Below are 25,461 nucleotides of genomic sequence, written 5' to 3'. Positions count from 1 at the left end.
GCGGGGGTGGTCTCCCGAGACCCTTGCCAAGTTCCACTTGTTGTTGTAGCAGTCCGAGCAATGCGAGAGTCGCGTTTGAGATGCGATTGACGAAAAACATACAACGCGACGCGTAGGGCATGTGACCGCGTCAAGTCTGTCGCGTCATCAGCTGCAGCGTTCCTGGGCACCGCACGTGTCCCTTTTCCCAAAACGTCCACCACCATGACTTCCTCCTCGCGCCATATTTCATCTTCCTCCTTAACCACCATCGTCTCTGCGTCCGTTGCTTACGAATTCATCGACATCGCCAACAATGGTTCTCTGCTTTTCGTGCTGCCGAGACAACACCGCCGATGACCACGAACATCTTCTCCCGCCGGATCGTGGCGACATTTGCATGCCATCATATACCAACCGATTTCCGCCAGCAAAAACATAGCTTGATAAACTCGCGGATGTCGTGAGCAGGCTGCACGCTGGCAAGCCGCCATCTCAGGAACAGGTCAACCGAGCCTTGAAACACGCGTTAGCCTCGGATGTCCTCAATTCGCACCTGCAACAAAGAGATGGAGGAGGATCTGGAGAAGAGGAGCTAAACGAAGCAGGAAAGGAGGTCCTGAACTTCGTCAGGGACGCTCTACAGGCTGTCTTGGAGTTCGGTATGGAAAAGAACGGTGAGTCGCGTACTCAGTAGCATTGGGACGAGCCTTCAGATAGGTTTCTAGATGATGACAGAGTACAAGACCTAACATACCAGCTGAGACAGATAACATCCATGCCCGTGCATGCAGATGTGGCTGTGGAGACTGCGCATCAGGGAAACGTCGACGTCGACGCCATTGGCGAGCATTCTTGTATACTTTCTTATGGGAGCGCACATCGACATTGCGACCTACACATGCAGTGCAAGAGCTTCCTTCGCAACAGGAAGTGACCTCGGATGCAGCTGCGCTTGTCCGTTCTGTATACACACTCCTCTACGTTCTTACCACATCGGCCGCATTCCGCCCCATTCTCTCCGATGTCCTCCTCGTCGCACGTGAAACTGTCGCGGACGTTGCAGCCGGCGTGGAAGTTGTCGCAGCGAGCGTGGAGAAGGCCGCTGGGGATGTTGGAAAGACTGTCCGTCCAGGCGGAGGTACAATCGAAGACGTCAAGGGCAAGGCTGCAGAAGCGAGTGAGAAGGTCTCTCAAGAAGTCAGCGGAGAAGGTATCCTCGGTCAGCAGCTCGGCGAGTTGCGCGAGAAGACACAACAAAGCCCCGATGAGCTCAAGGCGGCAGTCGTCCATCGCTTGCAAGAGGTACATGGATCGTACATCCGCGTTTGTAATCAACTCACAAAACTTCGTAGGCCGTCGCCCGCGCGCACAGCCAGCCGTCTTTCCAAAGTGCCATCCGTACCGTACTAACGCTCTCCCGCAAGTACGCTGCAAAAGTTCGTGTCGTAGCGTCGGTCGCATCCAATGCAGAAGCACCTGCGATTGAGGTGACACCCCTCGTATGGGCCGATTCGCCTCTGGCACGCGTCCTCAACGATCTGAAGATCTTCCTTCAGCGTGTCGCTTCTGGTCGGTCGGTCGATCCATCCTCTCCTCGAGGCGCTTCAAATTGTCGTGCTAGACATCGTGACCGGGCCCGTCGACGCGCTCTCCGAAAGCCCTAACAAGACCGCGATGCGAGAGTGGTTCTCGGCCTTGGGGGACTGGCTCGACCGCGCGCTTGCTGATCCCAGTTTCGCGTCATCGCGGGTTGGCCAAGTACGCATCGAGTTTTTGTACGACGAAGCACGGCGTATCGTAGACCGGTCACTCTCCAACCTGGATTCTCACTGGGTTCAGCACATTCAGACGCTCATCAGCGAGGTCGATGCATTCTTAGTAGGCTTGCAGAAGGACCGGACCACGCAGAAGCTAGTCAACGCGTTGTCGAACCTCGCAACTTCATTCAAGGATGCGACTGCGACAGCGCTCTGGACTGCCCCGGAGATTGCTCGCAATCGTGCGGAACGGGCCAAGCAGGAGGCCATGAAGAGCTTCATGCTCTGGCTGCTCCCGCGTGTCCTTGGGGCCGTGAGCGCGATCCCCATGCCGCGCGTCGAATTCGTGAACAACACGGTCGAAGCTGTGATTGATGCTCTGCTGCTCACTGCCCCGACGGGTAGCTCGAGGAGCGAATCCTTGGGTGTGCAGGCTTCGCTTGTTCCAGATCGGATGCTAGTGGAGAGCTGGAACGAAGTCGTGGTGGAGGTGGACAATACCGTGGTGGATACTGATGTCCCTCAGAAGAGCTCGAGCCCACTCATGGCGCTCTTCGCTGGGACGAGTCGCTCGGCCGAGCATGCGCATGAACCGCTCGAATCGAGAACGACAAGGACGACGACGCAGACAAGAACCCAGACACGAGCGCGCGTGCACGTCGAAGGTATGCGCGTCTCCGCACACCATGTCGCGTACTACGTGCTCTACAAGGGCGCACAATGCTGCGAGATGCCCCTGCCATGCACTTCATACGAAGATGAAGGGCTCATTAGCGTCGACATTGGCGAAACTGCTGCCTCATCTGCAACAGGTACGGGGCTGAGCTTCGACGTCGAGCTCGAGTTCGACTCCTCACCACCAGGCTCCTCTGGGCGGGACTCCGGATGGCTGTCGTTCCTCACTGGTGATTCTGGCTCCGATGGTGACAAGCAGAACGGCGATTCACAGCCGCAGCCGCTGTTCAGAGTGACGGACGTGCACGTCGACGTCGCCGGGCTGCACATATCGCTCACGCGGAGCAAACACTGGTTGCTCAACTCGCTGCTCGTGCAGCCGCTCGCAGGGCCAGTGGCGCGTGCGGCGGTGGGATGGGTGCTCCGGGGCCAGATCCGGGGCGCGTTGGAGGCAGCGGCGGACTTTGGGGGACGGCTGCGGTCGAGAGTGCAGCAGAAGGCGTCGCGGGGACAGGAACAGCAAGGAGACTGTGACACCGCGACACCGAGCGCGGAAGACTGGTGGAACGCACTCCTGGAGGAAGTCGGGGTATCGAACGCTGCTGGTGATGGCGCCGAAGACGACGACAACGACAACGACAACGACTCGGACCTGTGCTCGGAAGAAGACGCAGAGGAGATGGGGACGGAACCGCTCGTGGAGACTCGGACGCGTGCGACTGTGCAGGGCATCGTGCGTACGACTGTCACCCAGGCCTCGCCCTCTGCTGAGCCGGAGGAGAGTGTCCTCGCCGTCGGGATCGGTGCCCAGGTCTTACCTGGGAGAGGTGGGCCGTATGGCGCGTCGGCCCCTGAGGTGCTTGAGGATGGGATGGAGGGCGTGAAGGTGCGTGCAACGGAGGAGGCTCGAGATGCAGTTGGAGATGTCGCAGGAGCGGAGGAGTATGCGGAGGAGGTGGTGCGGGAGGGCGTGCGGAGAGCGGTGATGGTTAGAGAGGATGTGGAGGGTGCGCGGGGGAGGGGTGAGGTGAGGGAGAGGGTCGAGAGGCGGCGCAAGGGCTGGAGGAGCGCTGTCTTCGATTTCTGAGTGACATCGTGGCAATGCAGAGGACGTTGCAGTGGATGGCGCACAGGCATCATTCATGACTGCAGATGTACCAAGTACTGGCGGTATCGTACTCGATAGTCATAGTCGGTTGGGGCGTTGGACTTGACAGAAATTGTTTCCGCGCGGCGGCGATCTGTTGAGCGTCTCATGACTGCCACGTGGGAGATTCAAGCTCGCGAAAGAACTTCAGCTTCAACCACGATCCTCTGTCGAACGGTGAAACGGTACGCGGTCCTGCCTGTTATTACTTTCACCATGGTATTGGACTTTGGATGCTTACATTGATTCCGGCAGGCTCCATCTTCAGCTAAGGGGCGATGAGAAATGATCTGTTGTCAGTATACCGCGTCCTGCGTCCTAGGCGATGTGCGATATCTCGTGGACTTCAAGTACCCGTTCGTCGTCAAAGACAATGGCGAGAAGTGACACTGGCTTGTTGTAGCGCGAAGACTGGATTACCTTGCTCCTTCTGTCCGTCGCGGACCTTCACATCTCTGAGCGCCACAGCAGCGGATGCTCTTCCAGATCCTCCTCAAGCTCGTCGGATGAAAACGTCTAGCCTTATCCGTACCATGGACCCGACAAACCTCACGCCGGGGGATTATATCAAATCTGTAGGGTGGAGACTCATAGATTGTACTTGTCTCGACGTCCGCCCCTCCCGCGATGGCTACCCAAGAGTCACGCTCATGCACCCTGAGTCACCCGGGCAACAGGATGCAAGTGGTTTCCATGGCAGGCTCAGCGGGTTCCTGTACTATCACCAACCACCTCGCGCCCCGCCCCTCGCAGGAGAGCTTCGCTTCCGTCTCACCACTTCAGACAACCCTGCGAGTTTTTCTTCCGGGGTCGATTACACGACCCGACGGGGTGTTCCGTGGTACATCCCCCTTCCCACTATTGCTGGTAATCAGACGTTTGCGCCACTCCAACATCTTCTCACCGACGTCGACATGGCTGTTCCTCGCCAAGTGATGGAGCTCGCACGGGAACATCACCATTCGTTCAAGTGTGGCGATGCCAAGGGCTCCCGATTCCTGCATGCTTTCGGGCAGCCATTCGACTTGGCCCTTTACCAACTAGAGCATAAATTTGTGTTCGTCGGCCAGAAACACATTGCGCGGACTCGATTTCAGCGGATGACATCCTTCGAAACGTGCTTTCAAACCGCTGAATCCGCGCCTCAGGGTGAGCGGCTGCGCCATTTCCCCTACTTAGGTCAGTCTGCATCCCTCCGATCTGTTGTTGAGCACTGTAGACATTCAAGGGAGCTCATGCCTTACCGTCACTAGGCTCGATTCTATGCTGCTTCGAGCCGTCTACACTCAAAGAACATTCCGGCAAGCGTGTGGCGGTCATACGTGTGCTGCGCTCCCTCGAGTCCGATCCCGTTCGACCTAATCCGGCGTACACCGGACCGCTGCTTCCACACGAACTGTGCCCTCAAGAAGGCGAGCTCCTGATGACGCTTCGTCGCCGGAAGCTGAGGCCCTGGGCCCGCGATGTGGACGCCAGGCCAACGTGGACAAGGGGGAACAGCGCTGCAGCGCTTGCCGTACTCTTCGATAATGCGCTTGTCTACGGCTCCATGGCTTGAGCGGGGTAGCGTGATTAAGTCGACTATCATCGACCACTATCCTATTCCCGGGCCAGCCCTTCTCAACACACACGCCCCCCACGCACTGTCCTAGGCGCGATCATCACCAACGTACTTCTTCGTTCGTCACTCGTTCCCGCTCGCGGCTTTCCTCATGCCAATGCGAACTGCTGCTCTATGGTAGCCAATGTTTACCGTTCTGAAGACGCATAGCCCCTCGTTTCCCGGACGGAAGAGCCGATTGACTCGGATGAGCGTACTGTAGATATGTGGTGGACTTGGGAACATATCTCAAGATCTCATGTCACAGCCTACTCACCGTAGAGTACTGCTTCGATTCAGTGGTTGAAATATGATACAGGGTCGTGCATACCATACCATACATACGGGTATCTTCTCGGGAGGCGCCACAATGAGCGCGTAGCCCGCGATTGGCGCACACCTGAACACCGTCTTCCCTGCGAGCTTGTAAGCCATAGGTACGACTTACCGTTACCTACCCCATTTCTGCGATCTTCCGGATTGACGAGGGGATCCTCCACTGAGATACCTGGCCAATGACGTTCCACTCCTTCCGAGGGAGTGACAACGACAAGGCTTGCGGGATCTCACGGATAGTGTGGACGGTCACGCCGACCAGCGGAGCCACAGCGCAACATTTCGGAGTGCTGCGTATGTCACTGCGGTGGAAGTCAGAATGTTTGGTTGAGCCTATGAGTAATCCGTAGCGAGAAGACAGCGAGCCTGCGAATACACCATTGAACACATTCTGGTGCGCCACTGAGAAGCATGACCGCGGTACTTTGTACCACATACATACCTCCCAAAGATCCGATGGAACATGCTTTGCATAATAAGTGTTCGAATCTGACCCTTGTTGACGGGAACAGTTCGACCTTCGTACTGGCGGTAGATGGGAAGTCCACCGATCGGACACGGACTCGGTCGGACGCGTGGTGGCATGGGAAGTGGTACTGTCCTTCGCAGACCGCAATGATGATATCTGTCAGTGGAAGAGGGAAGTCGCGATGTCAGGCGCAGACTTGGAGATGCTGAGCCGGCGGCGCGTCAGTCGAGCGTCCTAGTAAGCTCCGAGGGTACCGTGGGCTCTGCGAGCTGTGCAGAGATAGAGTCAGCGTATGGATACCGTTGGTCAGAGGGAAGGCGCGGATGACGTATCTGGGACCGCAGGGGGCCGCGATGCACGAAGAGCGGTGTCCGGAGCTGCGCGCAGGTGGATGTCCGGCGCCCACACTGAATACATACAGACGATCGGATGAAAATGGCGGCGAGATGCGATGGCAGTGGTTTGATTTGAGTACAAGTGAGCGCATGGGCTGATGATGGCGTGCATTGGATGTGCGGGTGGATTCGAGAGCACACATACGCGTGGGTGGTACCTAGTGAAGGAACTTTGGCAGCATGTCTATCTGGCATGATGGTTCGACGTCGTGCATGCGTCCGATGGAGAAGGCGGGCTGGATGATGGGATGGAGAGGAAGTGGTGGACACGCATGGCGCGCTGTCAGGACGCGGCATGAGACGGCCTGTGCGTGTGCGTGTGAGGACGAGGAACGAGCGCAAATCAGGGAAGTACGGTGTGTTCCCGTGCGCTGATCAGAAAAGGACTTACTCGTGCAAACCACACTCAGCTCGACCGGCGCGATTTCAGCACGGAGGAGTAATCTTTGTGGCGCCAGACTAAGACCAGTCCGGAGATGGTGTTCAGATTTGTGTCCGCGCTGGTCGTCGTCGGTGCCTGTCTCTACGCGCTGAAATGTTTGCCTCGCCGCGGGATGGAGAAGGTCGAGAAGAGAGTCGGAAAGCCGGCGGGCGCGGAGGGTTTTGGGTTACCGGATGGGGGCAGGCTGTGCATGGACGGGAGGAGGCAAGTATCAGACAATGATGGCCTGTTCTTCTCCATCACAATGAACCCTCCGTGGGACGCTCGCCTGGCCTTATCCTCCCCCGCCATCTCCTCTCCTCTCTCCGCCTCGTCTGTCACTCTTTCTTATCGTCTCTCCTCATCGTCCTCCACGCGCAGCACGACGCGCAGACCCACGACATGCGCCAGCGACGCTCTCCCGCCGAAGAGGCGGAGGCCCTCCGCATCAGCAATGCCATTGACGAGGAGCTCAAGGTCCGTACATTGCTCCCTCAGCGATGTGTTTGTCCCGACAGCATCTACAGCGAGAGAGAGAGGCGATGAAGAGGAAGAGGGCAAGGGATATAAAAGGTACGTTGTCCAGCTCCCGACGCGTCTTGCACGCGCACATACCTCTCGCAAGCACCCACACCCGAGTATCTACGAGGCTAGTGCGAGCCCTGACTCGCGTTTAACCTCCGACGCCCTCGGCCCAATGCTCATCCTCTCATACCCATCGCTCACGCGTGCTTCTCCGCAGTGATGCTCCTCGGTCAGGCCGAGTCCGGCAAGTCCACCCTCCAGAAGCAGTTTCAGCTGTACTACTCCTCTCAGACCCTCGAGAACGAGCGGCCGTCATGGAGACCCATCGTATACTTCAACATCCTCAAAGCCATCCGCATGATCCTCGACGAGCTCGACTGGGAGTACGGCCTGGGCGTCTCTGGAGGCGACCCTCTCTCCCTCTCGATCGCACCTTCGACCTCTGGCACTTCTCGCTCAGGCTCCGGCTCTGGATCCTCGACTTACTCACGCGCAAATCCTGCGTGGTTCCCGGAGCTCGCGCTCCTCAGAAATAAACTGCTCCCACTCGTCGCCAGCGAAGACGCGCTTGCTTCTGAGCTCAGCGGTGGTATAACGGTCTCGGGCGGGAAGACGGGCGTGTACGTCCGTTCCGGGTGGCAGGCCCTCAACTCGGCCGCGCGATCGTGGCCTCTGTCCGAGGACTACCGGTTGGGCATGACACCACGCCAGTCAGCGGTAACGAACATCGTCGCGACGACGCTCGCAGCCTCGATGGATGAGATCGAGTACCTCTGGTGGCATCCGGGCGTGCAGAACCTGCTCAAGAGCCACAAGCTGAAGCTGGAGGAGTACGCTGCATTGTACGTGCCGAGTTCCCCGCTGTGCCTTGCTTCTCGGGGCTGACTTCGCCCGCCCAGTTTCCTTGCCAACATTCGACGGATTGCGCAACCAGACTACCTCCCGTCAAACGGTGCGTCGTTCGTATCATTGCAGGCACGATCGTTGACGGTGCGCGCGCAGAGGACATCCTGCACGTCCGACTGCAGACGATCGGCGTGACAGAGCACCAGTTCGACATCAATCTTGGTGGCACCAACTACAACTGGCTTCTCTACGATGTCGGCGGCGCAGTATGCTTCTCATCTCCGTGTCTTCATCGCACTCTGTTGATGCTTCGCCTCTTCACAGCGCGGTCAGGCAAGTCATTTACCTTCAATCCTCGCTTGCAGCCTTCCTCATGACTTCAGCCGTCACACGCTGTCGTTCTGTGAAGGCGCAGGTCGATCGTCAGCCTCTGCTAACCCTGCTCTCACGTCCAGCGACACGCATGGGTGCCTTACTTTGACGATGGTGCGTTACGTTCTCTTCCGCACTCCTTTCCTCCCGGACGAGCGTTCGCGGGCCGCGCGCCTTCATTGCGATTACGCTCATCGAGTCAGCTGCGTCCGGCCTGTACATCGCTCGTCCACGGCTGCCGAACGGCACCGCGAACTTTGCATGACAGTTTGCCTGGCACGCATCCGCGTGTGCCGGTGGAACTCTGAGATTAGTCTTTCTGCATCTGTCCTCGGCCCTTGCATGACGAACTTGCGCTGACGGAACGCCTTAGCCACTGCAATCATCTTCCTTGCGCCAATCAGCGCCTTCGACCAGGTACGTGCTATGCGTCTGTGTGCGTATGGAGCTAGGAGCGCGCGTGCGGTTGGAGTTCGTTACAGTGCACCGCTGGCCGGCTACTGGTCAGTGGAACAAAAAAAGTGCACCCGACCGACCGCGCGCTCGTCTGCCTTCTAGTCCCGCCGCTCAAGATTGTGGTTCTCGTTCTCACCGGGCTTTGATCTCCCATGCTTCCTTCCTCCGATGACCGTCTTACCAATCGTGGATGATTGGGTTTTTCGACCGCCGAATCTACATCCTACGGGAACGGGATCCGCTTACCCATTCATTCGTCCGTGGACGTGCTTCTGGATTCGTCTGGATGCGCTGCAACGTGCGTTCGCGGCGTGCCTGGATACCGTGCATTCTTCTCGCCCCTTGGTCCCCTTGGCCCATCGCTATCTCATCCTCCGGATCCATCATCCGTCAACCTGGCCTCCTGACGTCCAATGCTCGCTCTGACGCCTGACGGAATGGACGCCGGTAACAGTACCTCGAGGAGGACCCGCGGACGAACCGGATAGACGACTCGCTACAGCTATTCACAACGATATGCTCGAATAAGCTGCTCGGAAACGCAGCGCTCGTGCTCATGCTGAATAAGGTGTGTCCCTGATATCCCTGTGTCTGTGAGACGGGTGACGCAAGAGCGAGTTTGCTGAGATATGTTCGTTCGACGCCCACAGACCGACCTGCTACGACAGAAACTTGACGCAGGTATCAAGGTCCGCAAATAGTACGTCCTCGCTCTCTCCGTACGCGTGTACGCGTGCACGTTGAATAGTCACTAATCGTCTCATTTGCCTCCCGTCCCTGCTGCGGCCGATCCTTTCCCATCCCTCATCTGCTCGTTTGCGTGTCTTCATTCTCCTGCTGTGCGGCTCTACCCTGACTGCGCCCTGTGTGGCATTCCCACTCCACTCGCTGTCGCACACTCGCGTGCCTGTCTTGGCCTCGACGATGTCCTTCCGTCTTGGTGCTCGTCCGTTGCCACGTGCAGCATCTCGTCGTACGGCGACAGGCCAAACAATTACGAGGAGGTCTCGGAGTACTTCCGCGCGCACTTCATTCAGGTGCACAGACGGAAAGACGTTTCGCATCGCCCACTATACCTCGTACGTCCCTCCCCAAGCTCTGTCCCTAGACCTGCGATATCCTCTCTGCTACGCCCTCAGGTACGCCTGCTGCTTCCCCACACTCCCTTGATTACCGAGGTGTAGGGTGGCACGGGTGCAGAGAGGTTATCATATGTCTTTCCGGGGCAGCTCGTTCGCAGGCGACGGCTGACTGACATACGTCCCTCTTCCCTCGTCTCCGCAGCACTTTACGTCGATGCTCGTACGTCTTCTCTTTCCTATCGAACGTGGCCACACGTTCCACGACTATCTAACCTCGTATGATGTCTTCTTACTCACGCTCTTCTTTTCTCGGTACTCGTGCCCCGTCTTTGCACCCGCTTTCCCTCCTTGTCCCTTGTCATCTCCGTTCAACTGCGGACACGATGGCGCCACTTCTGGCCTGTAGGACATCAAGGCGACACAGTCTATCATTATCAACGGTACGTCCCCATTTCGCACGTCTGGCCCGCTGCGTGGTCGCTGACGGCATCCTCTTCGCATCGTCCCACACTTCCAGTCGGCGAGGCAATCATGCGCTCGCATCTGACGAAGATCGGCCTCGCGTAGGCGAGCGTTGAGGCCGCAAGCGACCTTGGTGTGCGTGCGTGTGTGGGCTCCGGTTTCCAGTTTCCAGTTGTGGTTGTGACGACATGTTACGTTGACGACATGCATATACCGTAATGCTCTGGCCTCCTGCGCTGGCGACTGCTAGCTGTCTTGTCTGTTCTTGCCTGTCTGTCTGATCTGTTGACACTTGTTCAGATTCTTGCGTACGTACGTAGTAGTACTCGGCCGGCCTCGCTTGTCACTTGTACTGTAGGATTAGTAGTACCCCCCCACCCGTATGTTATGTATTGTAGGGATTCGCCTAGCTTGGGATTGGATACCGAATAGAGCGCTGTTGTGGCGATTCGTGTATGATGCGGAGTGTGGGTTTCCGCTGGCACCGACCGGCAGATATGGACACAGGAACAGTAGTCACTAACCACTGAAAGAGTCGAGACACCGCCGCGCTGAGGACCCTCCAGTCTCGTCTCCAGAGCATGACTCGGACTGGATTGGGTTGTGGATACCCGGAGGCCTCAGAAGCTTGATCCTCGAGAGTATCATCTCGTCTTTGATGCTGGAGCTGTTTGGGGACGCACCGAACTCCGGGATGTCGGAGACTCCTGTGCAGTCTTTATCGAGGTTCCAGAGAACAGAGGTGCAGAAAACTAGTCGCAGAGTATGGCCAAAGAAGAAGCTTTCCGAAGAGCAAATGCACGTTGGGTCCTAGACTCCCCAGAGTGATCCAGTTTTTTACACAGGTTCAGCAGCGATGACACGTCAGGTTTTGGCAAGGACACGACCTCTTCCTCGGGCAGAAGGCTTCCGCGACCAGTTCGGTAACAGTCTTCGCAACTCCGACAATCTGACGGATACGATGAGAACTTGGAGAGGGAGAGACAGCAGGACGCACAGCAAGAGCTGCATTTGCAGAGACCACCGTTAGTGACTAGTGACCAAAGGGATTGGCACCTGTTCAAAATCCGAGTACAAGCTCAAGCTCAAGCTGCGGCGGGCGTTTCTCGCTGCATCTTCTGGGCGCTCACGGCGGTTGCTCGTGAGAAGTTCGCCTTTCAACGTCAACCACGATCTTGTTGTCACTGGTATGCTTCCCGCCTGCCATATTGGCGAGGGTATTGACCGTTGGAGCCCTTCAGGTCCATGCTAAACGGTCTGACGGTAGCATGCCGTACCTCGGAGTCAGTCCTCGGTTCGGATGTACGACACATCGCGAGTTTCATCTAGTGAGCCGCGTTGGCCGACCAGGACGATGGAGAGAAGTGGTTCACAATACGAATTCTACATGGCGTCGACCCTTATATCCGTCACGGACATTGACTACATCTCTGGGTCACATGCCAGCACCGGGCAGCGCGCTTCCTGCCAATGCTCCTCGACAGTCACTGCGCAAGCTCAAGCTCTCGACTGCTATCAGCCCTTGGACCCGACGAAACTCACGCCAGACGATCATATCACGTTCGGGCCGCGGAGAAGCTCAGATGATGAAATTTTCATCGTCAATCGCCGTCTCGATGGCAGCCCGATAGTTTTTTTTCAAGTATTCACCACCACAGGAGGACTTGGGTGGCTTGAACAGCAAGCCTCTCAGCGGGTTCCTCTACTATTACCAACCCCCTCGAGCCCCGCCCCTCGCAGGAGAGATTCGCTTCCGTCTCACCCCTTCAAATGACCCTGGGAGCTTTGCTTCCGGGACCGATTTCACGACGAAATCCGGTGCCACTCCGTGGTCTATTCCCCTTCTCGCCATCGCTGGTACCAAGAAGTTCGCGCCCATCCGACATCTCCTCACGCGACTGTTCCTCACCAATTGATGGCTCTCGCACAGGAACATCGCTATCCATCCAGGTGTGGCGTTTCCATACGCTCTCAATTTCTGCGTGCTTTCGGGCAACCATTCGACCTATCGCTTGCCCACAAACTGCACACATTTGTGTTCGTCGGCCAGAAGCACATCGCGCAGACCAGAATTCAGAAGATCACCACGTTCCAATATGGCTCTGTTATGTGCAACGTTCCCTTCTTAGGTCAGCCTGTATGTCTCCGCCGTAGACAGTCACAAGGAAGCTCAATGCCTTACCATCAACAGGTTCTGTCGTATGTTGCTTCGAGCCGTCTACCCTCAAAGAGCATTCCGGCACGCGTGTCGCGGTCATACGTGTGTTGCGCTCCCTCAAGTCCGATCCCATTCGACCTAATCCGTCGTACACCGGACCGCCGCTTTCACCCCAGCTATGCCCTCAAGAAGGCCAGCTCTTGATGACGCCCTATCGCCGGAAGCTGCAGCCCTGGGCCGGGCATGTGGACGCCAAGTCAACGCCGAAGAGGGTGAATCGTACTGCAGCGCTTGCCGTGCTCTTCGATAATGCGCTTGTCTACGGCTCCACTGCTTGAGCGGGGTAGCGTTTTCTTCGAGTCCGCCTACCGCCTATCGACCACTATTATCCCGTTGTGCACGCATCATCTCTTCTCAACCCATATACACCCCCCACCCGCTCTCATTCTCAATTCCAATGCACATCCCCCACGTCCTTCGCCAGTGTACTACAACTCCGGCTCATGAGTGACCGGAACGGCGCCGCAGCCTCGCAATCACCGCCCAACGCAGGGACCACGGTGCTCCAGCACTTCTCTCGTCAACGCCTACAATGTACCTGATCGACGCCTTCCCGGGCTACGTATACGTCGCGTCCACTCTCGCTGCCAAGACCGCCATCCGTTCTGGCCTGCCAGGCTCAGCGACGCCTCCCTCAAAGCTTCATCACCGATATGGCACGCCGGGCAGCTGGAGGGATACCGTATGTATGTATGGTCACGGTCCCGCCGCCATTCTTACCTGCGAACTCCCCCCGGCTACGAGACTCGGGAGTAGTTAGTTCAGCTCAGCTGTTCATTATAAAGGATGTGTGTACCGTCGAGTCATGAAGCGAAGACGACATACTGCTCGCGATCGCGATCGCCTGACGGCTCTAGAACTGGAATACGTCGGTCGTCGGACGTTCAAGTCGGCGGATCTTGAGTCACGGAAGCACCGCGGAGAGTTGGAAGGTATTCTGATCATTAACATCGCCTTACAGGAAGCGTTCGTTCTTCATACGGCATAAAACACAAAACTATAGGTAATGCTGTACGCGTACTAGTCGAAACATATGTACAAAACGACCAACTACGACGAGGATGCCGACGACAGGTTCGAATTCAGAACATGAAGAACACAACGAACAGACACACATAACCATAAAAAAACAGAAAAAAACAATGATTCAGTTCGCATTCACATATTAGCTCACAGCTCGTCCTCGGCATCCCACCGCGAGATCTTGGGCAACGGCCGCCAATAATAATGTTTCGCCTTCTTCGTCTCGCTCCGCTTCCCCGGGCGGCGCATCATGCTCCTCACGAGCGCCGCCCGCTCGCCGTCCTCGTCCCGGTCCGGGTCGTAGAACCACCGCGCCTCCAGCGCGAGCTCGTGGTCCGTCGCGTCCTGCAAGGCGTTGCGCGGTCAGCGTCCACACGATGAGAGAAGAGGGGAAAAGGGAGAGGACTCACAGTGCCCTGGTTCACGACCTTGCCAAACACCCCGCACCTCCTCCACCCCGCCTCGAGCACACCCTCAATCGCAGGCACCCACGCCCGCCTGCTCGCCGTATCCGCCCCTTGGCCGCGTCCTCCCCCCCGTCCCTTCTTCTTCTCCTTCTTCTCCTTCTTCTCCTTCTCCTTCTCCTTCTCGTGCTCCCCCTTCTCGTGCTCCCCCTCCTCGCCATCGCCCTGCTCCGGCTCGTGCCCCTCCGCAGCGTCGCGCGACGCGCCCTTGCGCGTAGGGAGCGCCATCTCCCGCAACGCAGGCCGCGTGGCCATCACCGCGCTGTACAGCGCCGAGGACGCGAGCGAGGACGCGCGCGCCGTCGCGAGGGTCTCGACGAGCATGCCCTCGAGCTCTGCCGCGGGGAGCGGCAGGTCGTACGCCAAGCCTAAGCCCAAGCCCAAGCCCGGATCTGGGTCGTCGCGTCGCTTCGTGGGGGTGGGTGGTGCATGGGCATCATCTGCCTGCGGATGTGGCTCGTCGTGGTCGTCGTCGTGGTCACCCTTCCGCTGACGCTTCCCAGTGACCTTTGCAGGTTCACGCTGAAGATCTCCACGCGCGTCGTCCTGAGACTGAGACTGAGACCGGGTATGCGACTTGGTGTGCGCCTCAGCACCGGCAAAGACGGACGCTGACAAGTCCGGCCGCGCGATATTCGTCGCGCTCTTCGGCGCAGACGCCTTCGTCTTCGTCTTCGTCTTCGGTCTCTGAGCGTGAGCGTGAACCTTGTCCTTCGCAGACGGCTTCACGGGCGTATTCTCGACGTCGACGTCCGACTCCGGGTCCCTAGCGCGCGACTTCTTCGTCTTCTCCTTGTCCTTGTCGCGCTTGCGCTCCCGCTCCCGCTCCGCCGTCTTCTCCTTGCGCTTCATCGTCGCGGGAGGCGGGATCGCAGGCGCAGGCGCGCGGACGGGTGCAGATGCCGGCATACGAACAGGGACAGAGACAGACGGAGCGGGAGCAGGGTCGTCCGACCCCGTCTCGTCGTCCGAGAAGACAGTCCGCACACGCTTCTTCGCCTTCGTTTTCGCCGTGGTGGCAGCAGCGGCCGCGGCGGTGGAAGAGGACGCGCTAGACTGCTTCCTCTTCTTGTTCTCCACAGCAGGGCGTGCGTCCGCCTCGCTCTCGCTATCCGTGAACGTCGGCGTGCGAGACCGCTTAGTCTTGGGTTTCGTCGCAGCAGCAGCCGTGACCGCAGGAGCAGCACCAACTTGCTTAGTTTTCTTCGGTTTCGGCTTGACAGGCGTAACAGGAGCATCCGCCTCGCTCTCGCTATCCGTCCACGTCGGGGTCCGACTCCGCTTGGCCTTACTCGTCCTCCTCGGGGGCTCCGTGCGGGCTTTCTTGCGCGGGGGCACGCGGACGGGCTCGTCGCGCGCCAACGACACCGCGCGGCTCGGTCCAGCGACCGGGATCGAGACTGGGGAGGGCGGGCGGACGTAGACGACGTCGAGATCGAAATCCGACATCTCGGCGTCGGCGTCGACGATCGAGGACGGGGCCGGGGAGAGCGGGGACGACGGGACTTCCTCCAATGGGACGAATGCAGGCGTCTGCGCGCGGGAGAGCGAGACTGAAGGTGCGCGCGTCTCAGGAACAGCAGGCGGCAGGGAAGGCGCACGAGATGCAGGCACGGAACGCGACACGGACGGTGCACGCGACGTAGGCACGGAACGGAGAGGGGTAGGTTCGGGGATCTACGTCGACAGGATGAGCGAAAGCATGAAGCATGACCGACGCGCGACGCACCTGGGCTTGGACTTCCATCTCTGTAACTTGCTCCGTGATCATCTCAGCTACATCGACGACGTCCACCACCGTGTCCTCGATGGGTTGCTCCGCCTCGCCGAGCACGAGAGGCGTGACGTCGCCATCGGCTTCCATCCTGACCTGTATCACTTCGATCTCGGCAACCTCCATGCTCTCCTCCGCGATTGTTATCTCCTCCTCTTCCGCGACGGGAACATCGTCTTCAGCACCCGTCGCTTCCGGGACGAGTTCCGGAGCAGCAGGGGCGGGATCTGCCGGATCAGCATGCGAAGGCAAAGGTGGGGGCGGAAGAACAAGATCAGGTGCAGGGTTGAGCAACGCGCGCAACGTCACCCTCGACGTGATACGCAGCGCATCGAGGGTAGGCGAGGGGGGAGACGCGAAGAGCTCCATCTCCACATCAGCGTCAGCGTCAGGCGCGCGCGAAGGGGTAGAGATGGGGATGGGGGACGAAGGGGGCAGCGAATCACGCTCGCGCGCAGGCGTTACGGGTCGTGGGGTGAAGTCACACGGACGGGATGGCGAAGAGAGCGGGGATGAGGCAATGGGGGACGACGGAGGGAGGACGTCGTCTGCATCTTCGTTGGCGCGAGGCTCCGGGGGCTCGGGCGAGGATGTTCGTCTCCGTGCGCAGATCGGAGTGGCTGGCGGCAACTGTTGTTGTGGCGCCGAGGCACGGGAGCGGGTGCTCTGGCTCGGGACAGTTGGGGAGCGAGGATTTACCGCAGGTGCAGCGAATGATGGCGCAGCACCGACGCGCGGCGGTTCGGGGGATGCGGATGTCGATGTCGACGAGGAGGGAGCCTGCGCGCGGGTACGGGTGCGAGTCGGGGTGAACTTGGGCGGGGGACGGACGAAAGGCTTGTCGCGCTCGTCGGAAGTGTTGAAGGAGATTCTGCGGGAGGGAGAAGATCCGGCGAGAAGATCGTCGAGGTCGAAGGCGAAGCCGTAGTCCTCGATATCATCGTCTTCGTCATCTGCGGGAAGGGAGAAAAACATGCGGAGGGTAAGTATCGCGAATGCCGATAAGAGATGAGAGCAGAGGAGGGGAAAAGGGAAACGAACGCGGACATCAAGGGGGTTTTAAGGGCTGGGGCGAAGCGAAGTAGAGGGAACTCTGGAACAGATGCCGTGATGAAGATGAAGATGACCGCTGTAACAAGACTGGGCGTCTTGCAGGACAGGAGGGCCGAGAGAGCTGGGCGTTGTGTGTAGGGTGACGCGGGAAGATTGAGAATATATGGATAACTCTAACTCGAGGCGGGTAGGTCATGGGCTGATCGGGACGGATGATCCGGATAGAGCGGGGCATGAGGCGGGGGCGACGGAAGAGCGGGAGAAGAGGGACAAGTTGGGACGGAGAAAGATGGAGTGGCAGAAGACACTAGGCTGCAGACCGGGGTGAACCCAGACCGGAGGCTAGTGCGTGCGCAGAAACCATTCGGAGTGCAAAGACCGTCGATGCAGTGAACGAGTCAACAAATGACGTGAAGGATAGGGACTTACGATGAGAGGTGCCTCGCGAAGAGAATAGGGCAGGGAGGCCGTCAGACTCGGTGGGAGAGGAGGCGGAGAAACTGGAGCGGGCAGATGTGGGAGGGGGAGGAATGATGGCATAGGGACGCTTGTGCTGGTGCTCAGGTGACATCAGATCATGGTCATGGCGGCGAGAATAGGTGTATGCATAGCCGTAGCCGTGGAAGGCAGACGGGCGGGTCGGGCTGGACGGGTGTTCGATCGCAACGGTGTCCAAGTGAGAAGGGCGCACAGGAGACGTCGCGAGGGTAGTCGGCGAAGACGGCGGGGAGGAGGACATGGAGAGGGAGCGCGAGGGGGAAAGAGGCGGGGAGGGGGGAACGAGGTAGTAGTCTGGGTTGTCTTCAGAGAAACTCTTGCGGCGGTACTTGAAAGGCAAGTTCGCGACCGACGACGGACGCGCAGGCGGCGTCGGCGAGAAACGCGTCGGGAACATCGAGCGCACCGCGGCGAGCGACAAGTTCAAGGTTGAGATGATAACAGGCGAGAGCCATCCGATTCCGAACGAGACAGAAGAGCCCGCACGAGATGCGCCACGTGTTCCGCTCAACAGCTCGCGACCGCGCTGTTTGTGCTTGTTTTCGAGTCACGCGTTTCGCGTCGGCGCGTTTGCCGGTGCGTCATCGATGGTCACTTTGGCCATGCTCACTCTCAGATCGCTCAGATATCCTCGTCCCAACTCTCGTCCTCGCAACGCACGCTCGTTCACCAGCTTCCGTCCAGTCGCCATGCCCCGCACCGCAGAGACCGCCAGCTTCAAGGTGCGTCATCTCCGTCTCTAGACACGCGTATACTCACCGCCCGCAGTTCAACCACACGATGATTCGTGTAAAGGACCCCCAGGCGTCCCTCAAGTTCTACACCGAGGTCCGTCCATCCTCCTTCTGCTCATACCTCCTCATCTAACCCACCGCAGATCCTGGGCATGGACCTCGTCGCCGGTCCGTGCTTCCCTCCCTCTCTCCAACTCCCAGCACTGACCCGGCCGCAGAGAACAAGTTCGAGACCTTCACTCTCTACTTCCTCGCCTTCGACAACGGCACCCCCACCACCCCCGAAAACCGCTTCCAGCGCGAGGGCATCCTCGAGCTCACCCACAACCACGGCACAGAGTCCGACCCCAACTTCGCCGGCTACGCCAACGGCAACTCCGACCCTGGCCGCGGCTTCGGCCACATCGCCATCACCGTCGACGACGTCGAGGCCGCCTGCGCCCGCTTTGAGAAGCTTGGCGTCAAGTTCCAGAAGAAGCTCACTGACGGCAAGATGAAGCACATTGCCTTCATCCTCGACCCCGATGGGTGCGTCTCTCTATCCCCTCCTGCGTTTCCTTTCCGCTCACCGCGTACGTGCAGGTACTGGGTCGAGGTCCTCCCTGGTTCCTTCAAGCCCCAGTGAATCCACAAACCAACGTGAAGAGCCGTCCGCGCAGTGTATGATTATCGCTCTGTATCCTGTAGTCGTCTCTCAGCAATACGACTCGCCCTTGCCCCTCCATCCCTTCCCGCGATAAGGACAACACGCCCAGGAACCTTGCTTATCTCACTCGGTCTCCACTCGGCCCCCGTGGGGCGGGACTCCGCGCGGCTTCCGTGAGACGCGTCCCAGGAGCACACTCAGACACGATCACGTGCAAACACGTTGCTTGAACTTCCACGGCGGGCAATCCAAGATTTTGGACGGTGTAACAGGCCAGTAACATTTTCGTCGGATGTAACTTATGAGCAATGAATGCATGAGGCCTGAGGCATTGGAGTGTACGAGAACTTGGAACTCAACACTGACAACAGATGTATCGGGGTGGACCTCAGTTCGTGCTCGTAACGCGTCTCGTACAGGCCCGCGGTGAGCGTTTGCGTGATGCGCGCGAGCTCCATAACCTCCTCTTTCATCCAAGTGGGCATAGTTGATCAGAGGCGGATAAGCAGCTCGATGTGACGCTTCCGATTGTCCCCAGGCCTCCTTTGCTCGAAGTACGACCGCGTGAAGAGGTGAGCATCGGGCATCCTGACCATCCCATCTCGTACGGCTGTATAGGGCATACGTGAGTCCACAGCGCATGCGGCCCATTGAGCTGATGATACTCGAGCGGGTAGGGACGACAGCAACAGCACATCAGCCAAGAAGGGAGGGGAGTCGTTGAAAGAAGAAATGATTCTCGATTGCATCGGACGTTATAAGCGTGGACTGCTGTCCTCCGCGCGGACTGTGACCTGTAGATGGTGGCTTCGATGCATATGGGGTGCCACCTCGCCTGCGAATGTCGTCCCGTCGTCTTGGACGTATCCTCGGTAATAGAGAGCGTGTAGGAGGGAGGTGCCATTGGGAGTTTTGGAGGTCGCTTCAGCCTTCAGCCCTCAACAAAGTGAACGGAATCGCGCGACGGCATTGACCATGATGCATGATGGACCGAGATCATCGGTTGGCAGGGACATACGTCACTTTTTTCCTCGGTCAGTCACCATCAGCGTTGAATATTGAGAGGTGACCAGACCGACTTACACTGCTCTCAGTTTGGACGCCAATGTTGTCGTCGGTAGGTTCGAAGGGCGTAGCATCGTACCCTGACGGGTCGAACAGATCATCATCGCTATCCAGAGAGTACTCGAGGATGTCCTCCGGCTTGACGTCTTGCAGTCTGGATCCTCGTCGCCGCCATAGACGTGGTTCGTGAACTCTACGTTACGACTCCATAGACCATTGGACTCGGAGTTCGGCCAATGCTCGAAGTAGAATCATCAGCATGAAATTAGCGCTCCAAGTCGAGGCAGAATGCTACGCACAGACAGGCTTGAACCCACACGCAAGGTTCCCTGAACTGCTGTCGCAGATCCAACTCCTAGTCGTATGACCTCGTCATCCTTCTTCAAAGGGAGACATGGAATGGAAAACGCAAGCAGGTAGCTTGGTGGTAACATCATACTAGCGGCGTGCTGGCGCTTGTCCCCCGATTCACCTCTCTCACGGTCTCGCTCGCGACTACTGTGGTGAGCCATCCATCTCGTTTCTCTCCCCACCTGTCCCGACACCTCTCCCTTCTCGTTTCCACGTCCTCTCGAACCAATAAAAACTGCCAACCAGCAGAAACTGCCACTAGTGTTCATGTGTCACGCGGGCCCACACAATAACCCCGCCCACTCCGCAGCGCCGCCTTGTCCAAGCACCGCAGTGCACCGACAAAGCTGGAGGCGCGGCCAATGCGATTATTACCTGTAAGCCTGTGACGCCCCGCATAGGTCTGAGGCAGTACCTGTGGGAAAGCTCAGGATCCATGCTGAGATTCCCGTGCCTTGGAAGTTGATATGTAGGTCCACGGCGCCGTTTTGTGTAAGTATGTTCAACTACCGATACATGCCGTCGCCAATTATCCCATGATGATTGGGTTCAGATAGTTTATCGATGCGCCCGTCAAACCACATTCATATTCGGGCCGCTGCAGGAGCCAAGGACCGCCTACGAACAACGATTTACACAGGTTGTCGTTGTCTGGGCATGCATATAACACTCGACCCGCGTTGCGTTGATCACGACTTCGGGTCACCTCTAGTGGAGACTGCCCGCAACAGCGCTGAACACTCGAACGCCCCAGAGGACGGACTAGGATCGCAGGACTATCCGTGCGACCCCGAGGGGCTCAATGGTGACTGAGTTCTCAGATGGCGCACTGCAGGAAGCCGACGCCGCCATCAAGGCCACTCGGGCGTACGAACCATCCAAGGGAGAGAAGAGACTGAACGCTATTGGTGAGTGAGACACGCCTCTTCCCCTGCTTACCTCGGTGGTCCGACTGCTCGAGGACATGCACAGGAAATGCCGCATCGAAAGCGTCCGGGAGCTCTCTGGTGTCGATCGCACAGAGTGACGCCGCTACGCAAGCCCTAGGCTTCGTGAAAGACCAGGTCAGCAACTTCGCGCAGAACAGCAAGGTGCTCATGAACGCACTCGACGAACTTGGCAAAGCGCATCCGTTCATTCAAAGTGAGCAATCGAACCGCGTCCGAGTTGTGGGGTGACTTACTGACTTCCGGGTATCCAGTCGCTGTGTCCATCTTCAAGGCTGGATTGACCTTGGAGCTGACGCGACGAGAAAACGACGAGAAAGTCATCGCTCTCAACTTGACCATGTGTGACATGATGGAAACGCTCAAGTTGTGAGTCAAAGCTCGCGCGCGACTTGTTCTTATATTACAGCATGTTGACAGCTGTGACTCAGACTCAAGCAAGTCGTGAACGTGAAGGAGCCAGGGCCTGACGGATTGTCGATTGAAGACCGCCTGAAGCAGCGTCTAGACTCTATAATTGATTCTATCAAGCGCTGCGCCAAGGTCTGCGACAGCTACCAGAAACGCCCCACCGCCGGTACGCACGCCCGCACACAATGTTGTCGGGTTAATTGCTCACCTGCGCCGGAACGATAGTGAAATTGTTCACGAGCACAAAGTGGTAGGGCAAGTTCACCCAAGTTGCGCAGCAGTTCGCCGACCACAAGGCGGGCATTCAGTTCGACCTCCAGATCCACGCCAGTGTCGGGATCACCACCGCCAACGTCACACTCACTGCGATGAGCACGTCCTTCACGGAGCTGAACGAGAATGTCTCGAAGCTGATGGAAGTTGTGTTCGAGCGCATGCGAACGCCCGAAGAGCGAGACCTGTCCGCGCTTGTTGCCAAAGAGGCTGGGGGGCATCGACGCCGTCCTAAAGAACGACAAACTTCTCGAAGAGGTACTCGCGAAGCAGAAGGCCGGGCCGAGAAAGGACAAGGACGAGAGGGGGGCGAAGAAACGGGCGGTCCCGGGTCAGACTCTGGACGCCGTTTTGACGGTAACGGACCTGCGGAAGGAGGTGAACAAGGACGTAGAGCAGGTTCTAGCGGACAACAAGTTCTTCGACCAGAAGTTTGAGGCGATGAAGATGCAGGTGGATGAGGTGAAGGTCGAGATCAGACATGAGTCGGATCGGGTCATCGACACTATTCTTGCTGGGCCGCACGAGCGGATTGTCGACCGGGTGAGTCTCATGTGTTGGATCGTCACCCTCACGACTAACGATTGCTACAGGACCTGTACCACGTCTGGAAGGAGATGGTACGTTCATATCGACTTCTCGCTGCGTTGATTAGCTTACTCTTGTACAGGGTTGGAAAGGCAGCGTGAAGGCCAAGCACCTCGTGATGGCGCTCCGAGACCACTTTGCTGAAGGGAGCCACGCAGCACTCGCCGCCATTCGTGTGATTACCCAGCAGAAGAAGGACGGGAGCGACCCCGCGGCCGCCGCGCAAGCTATGGAGGAGATCGCGGACATTGCGAGTCGTGCAGACCCGCATGCTTCCCCCGAGGACGAGTGGGCGCTGCAGTTCATAACTGTCTTGCGGATACAGCCGCTCATCGAGGCGCTGGACGACGATGTCTCCTCATTTGTGACGATCGCGGAGGCCAATGCATTCACCGCCGCCCGGCCGCAGAAGTGGAGGTGAGGGGGTCATCTTCTGCAGAAAGGCATAACTCACGCCTGCTTTCAGCCTTCCTCATTGGATCGCGTATTGGACGTACGGTGCGTTCGTTATCCATCCTCTCCACGCATGTTCCTCACCCCTTCCGCTCTCGCTGCAGGATTCGAGATGACCGTTCAATGGTACTTCCGGCGGATCCGGAAGGTCATCTCGGAAATCGCCCGGGCGACCGTCGAGGCACTCCCTGCAAACCGGAAGATCATCGCCGACTTCGTCTCGTCGTGGGACGTGCACTGGATCGAACGCTTCCTTGCCGGACTGCGCGACGTCAAGCAGTGGGACAGCACCGACTGGGAGTCGGACGTCATATTCTTGAAGTTCAAGGACTACGTCGTCGAGAATGAACGGAAGTTGGAGCATAACTTACGGGGCGTCAATTATTACGTCGACGAGGCCAATACACTCTCCATCGTGGCGGGGAATGGGAGGCCGGAGAAGGTCAGTTACTTTGTTGCGTACATGATGTACGAGTGATTGACATTTGCATGCTTGCGCTCCAGTATGTCATGCCCCTCATCTTCATCCTGCTCAGGAGAAGCTTGCATATCGTTCAACAAGCACACACTGTTACCCTGCACGAGGAAGAACTTGGGACTCACTCTCAACTCTGATCGATGCGATTTCGGACCGGGTGCGGACCCTGCAAGGTCAGTACCTCTTGATTGTGTGTCTATCGAACATCGAATCACGGTTCACCGGGACCAGCTGTGCACAAGTTGCAAAACGTGGACGACAAGGAGCAAATGAAGAAGTTCTTCTTCGGACTCGTACGTCGATGCGTGACAAGTCCATACGCAGCGCATTCACTCATATTCGCTTCTGCATAGTATTCATTGGCGTTCGAAGAACCCGAGATTAGCGACTATTGGAAGAGGGATCCCGACAAGGACGCAAACATGATGAACAACTTCCCTCCAATCCCACCTGCGCCCACTTCCGACCGAGACTCGCAGCAAGGCGACCTCCCGCTATTCTACTGCCCGACGACGGAAGACATCGACCTCATCCCCGATCCGACCTTTGATGATCCGACTTCCCCACATCCCACCGCCGCGCACACTCTTGTCGGGCACTGGAGCGGCTCGCACGCATACGATGACCGGGACGGCGACGGCCTCGTCAGCTTCACTGTCTCGTCCCACGACGTGAACGGGGCTATCGTCGGCTCTGGCACGGACGCGCTCGGGCCTTACGTGGTGCATGGAACCCTTAACAACGATCGACTTACCTTCGTGAAAGAGGATTTGCTCCTCCAGTACGGTCAGAAGGTTATGTGGCGTTACGAGGGCGTCGTGGCTCCGGACTTCGACGAGATTCGCGGGCAGTGGGGGCCAACCGATGTTGACTGGCAGCTCGTGGTCTCTGGAGAGCAGCCTGAACAGGAGACGGGTGCGGAGGAGCAGGCGAGGTGAGTTTTACTCAGGGAGATACCCTCGGGTGGACGAATGCTGACGATGACACCTCATGCTGGCAGATGGATATATCCATGACTGTGATTAGAGGTCACGGCGGATCTATCAGCACCTGTAGTTACAGTTGACGCTAAATATAATCCCCCCTGCTGTGCAGCCTCCCGCCCGCGCAGAGCGGCTCCTACTGCTCGTTAGGGCCCCTTCTCACCTGGGGACCTTCACTTGGAACTCCGCCCATAGATCAGGCTCCTGTAGTAATAGTTTTATGCCAAATATTTCAGTTCGTACTCCGCAGGCTCACCCCGATGTATTCGACGGATGCAGCCTGCAACGTGCCCCGGTTCGGCTCCTCCTAATATCCTGCACCACCTCCGGCTGCACCCGCACAGCATAGCGTGTTTCCGGTTCTGTCGGATGCGATTGCGGTTCTGCCTACACGGGTGCAGCATACCGCGGTTCTGGTTTGGGCTGCACTTGTGCGGCATACCACAATATCCAGCCCGCGGCCCATCGATGAGATGTATTGCCGCTAGCCTGGTGGTCGCGCGGGACTCTGCAAACGATGTATCCGGCCACTTGAAGGGGCACTGGATACATCATCTTAGTAATCATTATACGCTCAGTGTGTGGCACGCATTTGCTTGCTTTAGTTCGGAGTTGCAGTCTATTCTGTACGAGCTGCGACGAAATTACAATCAATACTGTCTATAATGAACCCAACCGCCGTGTCGCGTAGCCACTCCGTCCACTACCGACCCGGACATATGACTCGAGGGAGGCGGTCGAATGAATGTGCGTCTGTGGAAGATGTATCCATGCTGGGCGACAGCATGGATACATGGATCGCAGGCCAGATTGTAAGGCATGTATCCAGCTGTCGCTTGCAGCGGATACATGGATGACAATTCGGACTGTAAGACAAGTATCCAACAACCATCACTCGCAGCGGATACATCACCAACAGGCGCGACACGCGCGACTGTCAATGATGTATCCGCTACGAGCGACCGCTGAATACATGC

The 25,461-nt window shown here is 58.0% G+C and overlaps 8 protein-coding genes across 8 annotated transcripts; 7 read left to right on the top strand and 1 right to left on the bottom strand.

Moving 5' to 3' along the window:
- Positions 1–205: 205 nt before the first annotated feature.
- On the top strand, positions 206–3,627 carry L226DRAFT_617588 (uncharacterized protein). The gene is made up of 5 exons (XM_067687057.1): positions 206–656; positions 708–824; positions 887–1,284; positions 1,335–1,551; positions 1,604–3,627. Exons 1-5 carry the CDS (start codon positions 644–646, stop codon positions 3,499–3,501), a joined length of 2,643 nt encoding a protein of 880 aa, XP_067528905.1. The 5' UTR covers positions 206–643; the 3' UTR covers positions 3,502–3,627.
- A 105-nt stretch (positions 3,628–3,732) lies between these two features.
- Positions 3,733–5,528, top strand: L226DRAFT_495851 (uncharacterized protein). The gene is made up of 3 exons (XM_067677534.1): positions 3,733–3,746; positions 3,817–4,740; positions 4,815–5,528. Exons 2-3 carry the CDS (start codon positions 3,840–3,842, stop codon positions 5,117–5,119), a joined length of 1,206 nt encoding a protein of 401 aa, XP_067528904.1. The 5' UTR covers positions 3,733–3,746; positions 3,817–3,839; the 3' UTR covers positions 5,120–5,528.
- A 1,647-nt stretch (positions 5,529–7,175) lies between these two features.
- L226DRAFT_601506 (G-protein alpha subunit) lies at positions 7,176–10,833 on the top strand. Its single transcript, XM_067685685.1, has 13 exons — positions 7,176–7,259; positions 7,310–7,355; positions 7,525–8,149; positions 8,207–8,259; positions 8,310–8,419; positions 8,609–8,639; positions 8,899–8,942; positions 9,436–9,549; positions 9,632–9,681; positions 9,946–10,060; positions 10,266–10,283; positions 10,470–10,503; positions 10,581–10,833. Exons 1-13 carry the CDS (start codon positions 7,185–7,187, stop codon positions 10,628–10,630), a joined length of 1,365 nt encoding a protein of 454 aa, XP_067528903.1. The 5' UTR covers positions 7,176–7,184; the 3' UTR covers positions 10,631–10,833.
- Positions 10,834–11,912: 1,079 nt separating this feature from the next.
- Positions 11,913–13,021, top strand: L226DRAFT_576500 (uncharacterized protein; the record flags this gene model as incomplete). Its single annotated transcript, XM_067685365.1, has 5 exons — positions 11,913–12,125; positions 12,184–12,392; positions 12,456–12,507; positions 12,576–12,654; positions 12,717–13,021. The coding sequence occupies 5 exons, from the start codon at positions 11,913–11,915 to the stop codon at positions 13,019–13,021; spliced, it is 858 nt and encodes a 285-aa protein (XP_067528902.1).
- An 892-nt stretch (positions 13,022–13,913) lies between these two features.
- On the bottom strand, positions 13,914–14,593 carry L226DRAFT_441054 (uncharacterized protein; the record flags this gene model as incomplete). The annotated part of the gene is made up of 3 exons (XM_067674817.1): positions 13,914–14,111; positions 14,177–14,267; positions 14,433–14,593. Coding segments are annotated over 3 exons (450 nt in total), but the record flags the coding sequence as incomplete, so codon positions are not given.
- A 1,216-nt stretch (positions 14,594–15,809) lies between these two features.
- L226DRAFT_346685 (uncharacterized protein) lies at positions 15,810–17,148 on the top strand. Its single transcript, XM_067674115.1, has one exon. The coding sequence runs from the start codon at positions 15,940–15,942 to the stop codon at positions 16,930–16,932; it is 993 nt and encodes a 330-aa protein (XP_067528900.1). The 5' UTR covers positions 15,810–15,939; the 3' UTR covers positions 16,933–17,148.
- A 1,096-nt stretch (positions 17,149–18,244) lies between these two features.
- Positions 18,245–18,914, top strand: L226DRAFT_473605 (glyoxalase I; the record flags this gene model as incomplete). Its single annotated transcript, XM_067676530.1, has 5 exons — positions 18,245–18,277; positions 18,324–18,383; positions 18,433–18,457; positions 18,508–18,817; positions 18,872–18,914. 5 exons carry the CDS (start codon positions 18,245–18,247, stop codon positions 18,912–18,914), a joined length of 471 nt encoding a protein of 156 aa, XP_067528899.1.
- Positions 18,915–21,153: 2,239 nt separating this feature from the next.
- On the top strand, positions 21,154–24,439 carry L226DRAFT_527321 (uncharacterized protein; the record flags this gene model as incomplete). Its single annotated transcript, XM_067679104.1, has 13 exons — positions 21,154–21,259; positions 21,324–21,494; positions 21,553–21,667; positions 21,730–21,841; positions 21,964–22,169; positions 22,192–22,525; positions 22,576–22,602; positions 22,653–22,987; positions 23,037–23,068; positions 23,128–23,465; positions 23,560–23,674; positions 23,733–23,794; positions 23,855–24,439. 13 exons carry the CDS (start codon positions 21,154–21,156, stop codon positions 24,437–24,439), a joined length of 2,538 nt encoding a protein of 845 aa, XP_067528898.1.
- Between the last annotated feature and the right edge of the window lie 1,022 nt (positions 24,440–25,461).

This window comes from Lentinus tigrinus, assembly GCF_003813185.1.
Source record: "Lentinus tigrinus ALCF2SS1-7 unplaced genomic scaffold L226scaffold_66, whole genome shotgun sequence".
In the NCBI taxonomy this organism is placed as follows: domain Eukaryota; kingdom Fungi; phylum Basidiomycota; class Agaricomycetes; order Polyporales; family Polyporaceae; genus Lentinus; species Lentinus tigrinus.
Note: the sequence above shows the minus strand (reverse complement) of the source record. Positions and strands in the feature narration are given on the sequence as shown.

Bases quoted from the DNA above. Each gene is read 5' to 3' on its own strand.
- L226DRAFT_601506 (XM_067685685.1), top strand. From the start codon at position 7,185: ATGCGCCAGCGACGCTCTCCCGCCGAAGAGGCGGAGGCCCTCCGCATC. The intron at 7,260-7,309 runs GTCCGTACATTG...CAGCATCTACAG, and splicing joins CCATTGACGAGGAGCTCAAG to CGAGAGAGAGAGGCGATGAA. The intron at 8,420-8,608 runs GTATGCTTCTCA...TCTCACGTCCAG, and splicing joins TCTACGATGTCGGCGGCGCA to CGACACGCATGGGTGCCTTA.
- L226DRAFT_617588 (XM_067687057.1), top strand. The intron at 1,285-1,334 runs GTACATGGATCG...AAAACTTCGTAG, and splicing joins TCGTCCATCGCTTGCAAGAG to GCCGTCGCCCGCGCGCACAG. The intron at 1,552-1,603 runs GTCGGTCGGTCG...TTGTCGTGCTAG, and splicing joins CCTTCAGCGTGTCGCTTCTG to ACATCGTGACCGGGCCCGTC.
- L226DRAFT_495851 (XM_067677534.1), top strand. From the start codon at position 3,840: ATGAGAAATGATCTGTTGTCAGTATACCGCGTCCTGCGTCCTAGGCGA. The intron at 4,741-4,814 runs GTCAGTCTGCAT...TACCGTCACTAG, and splicing joins GCGCCATTTCCCCTACTTAG to GCTCGATTCTATGCTGCTTC.
- L226DRAFT_346685 (XM_067674115.1), top strand. From the start codon at position 15,940: ATGACCGACGCGCGACGCACCTGGGCTTGGACTTCCATCTCTGTAACT.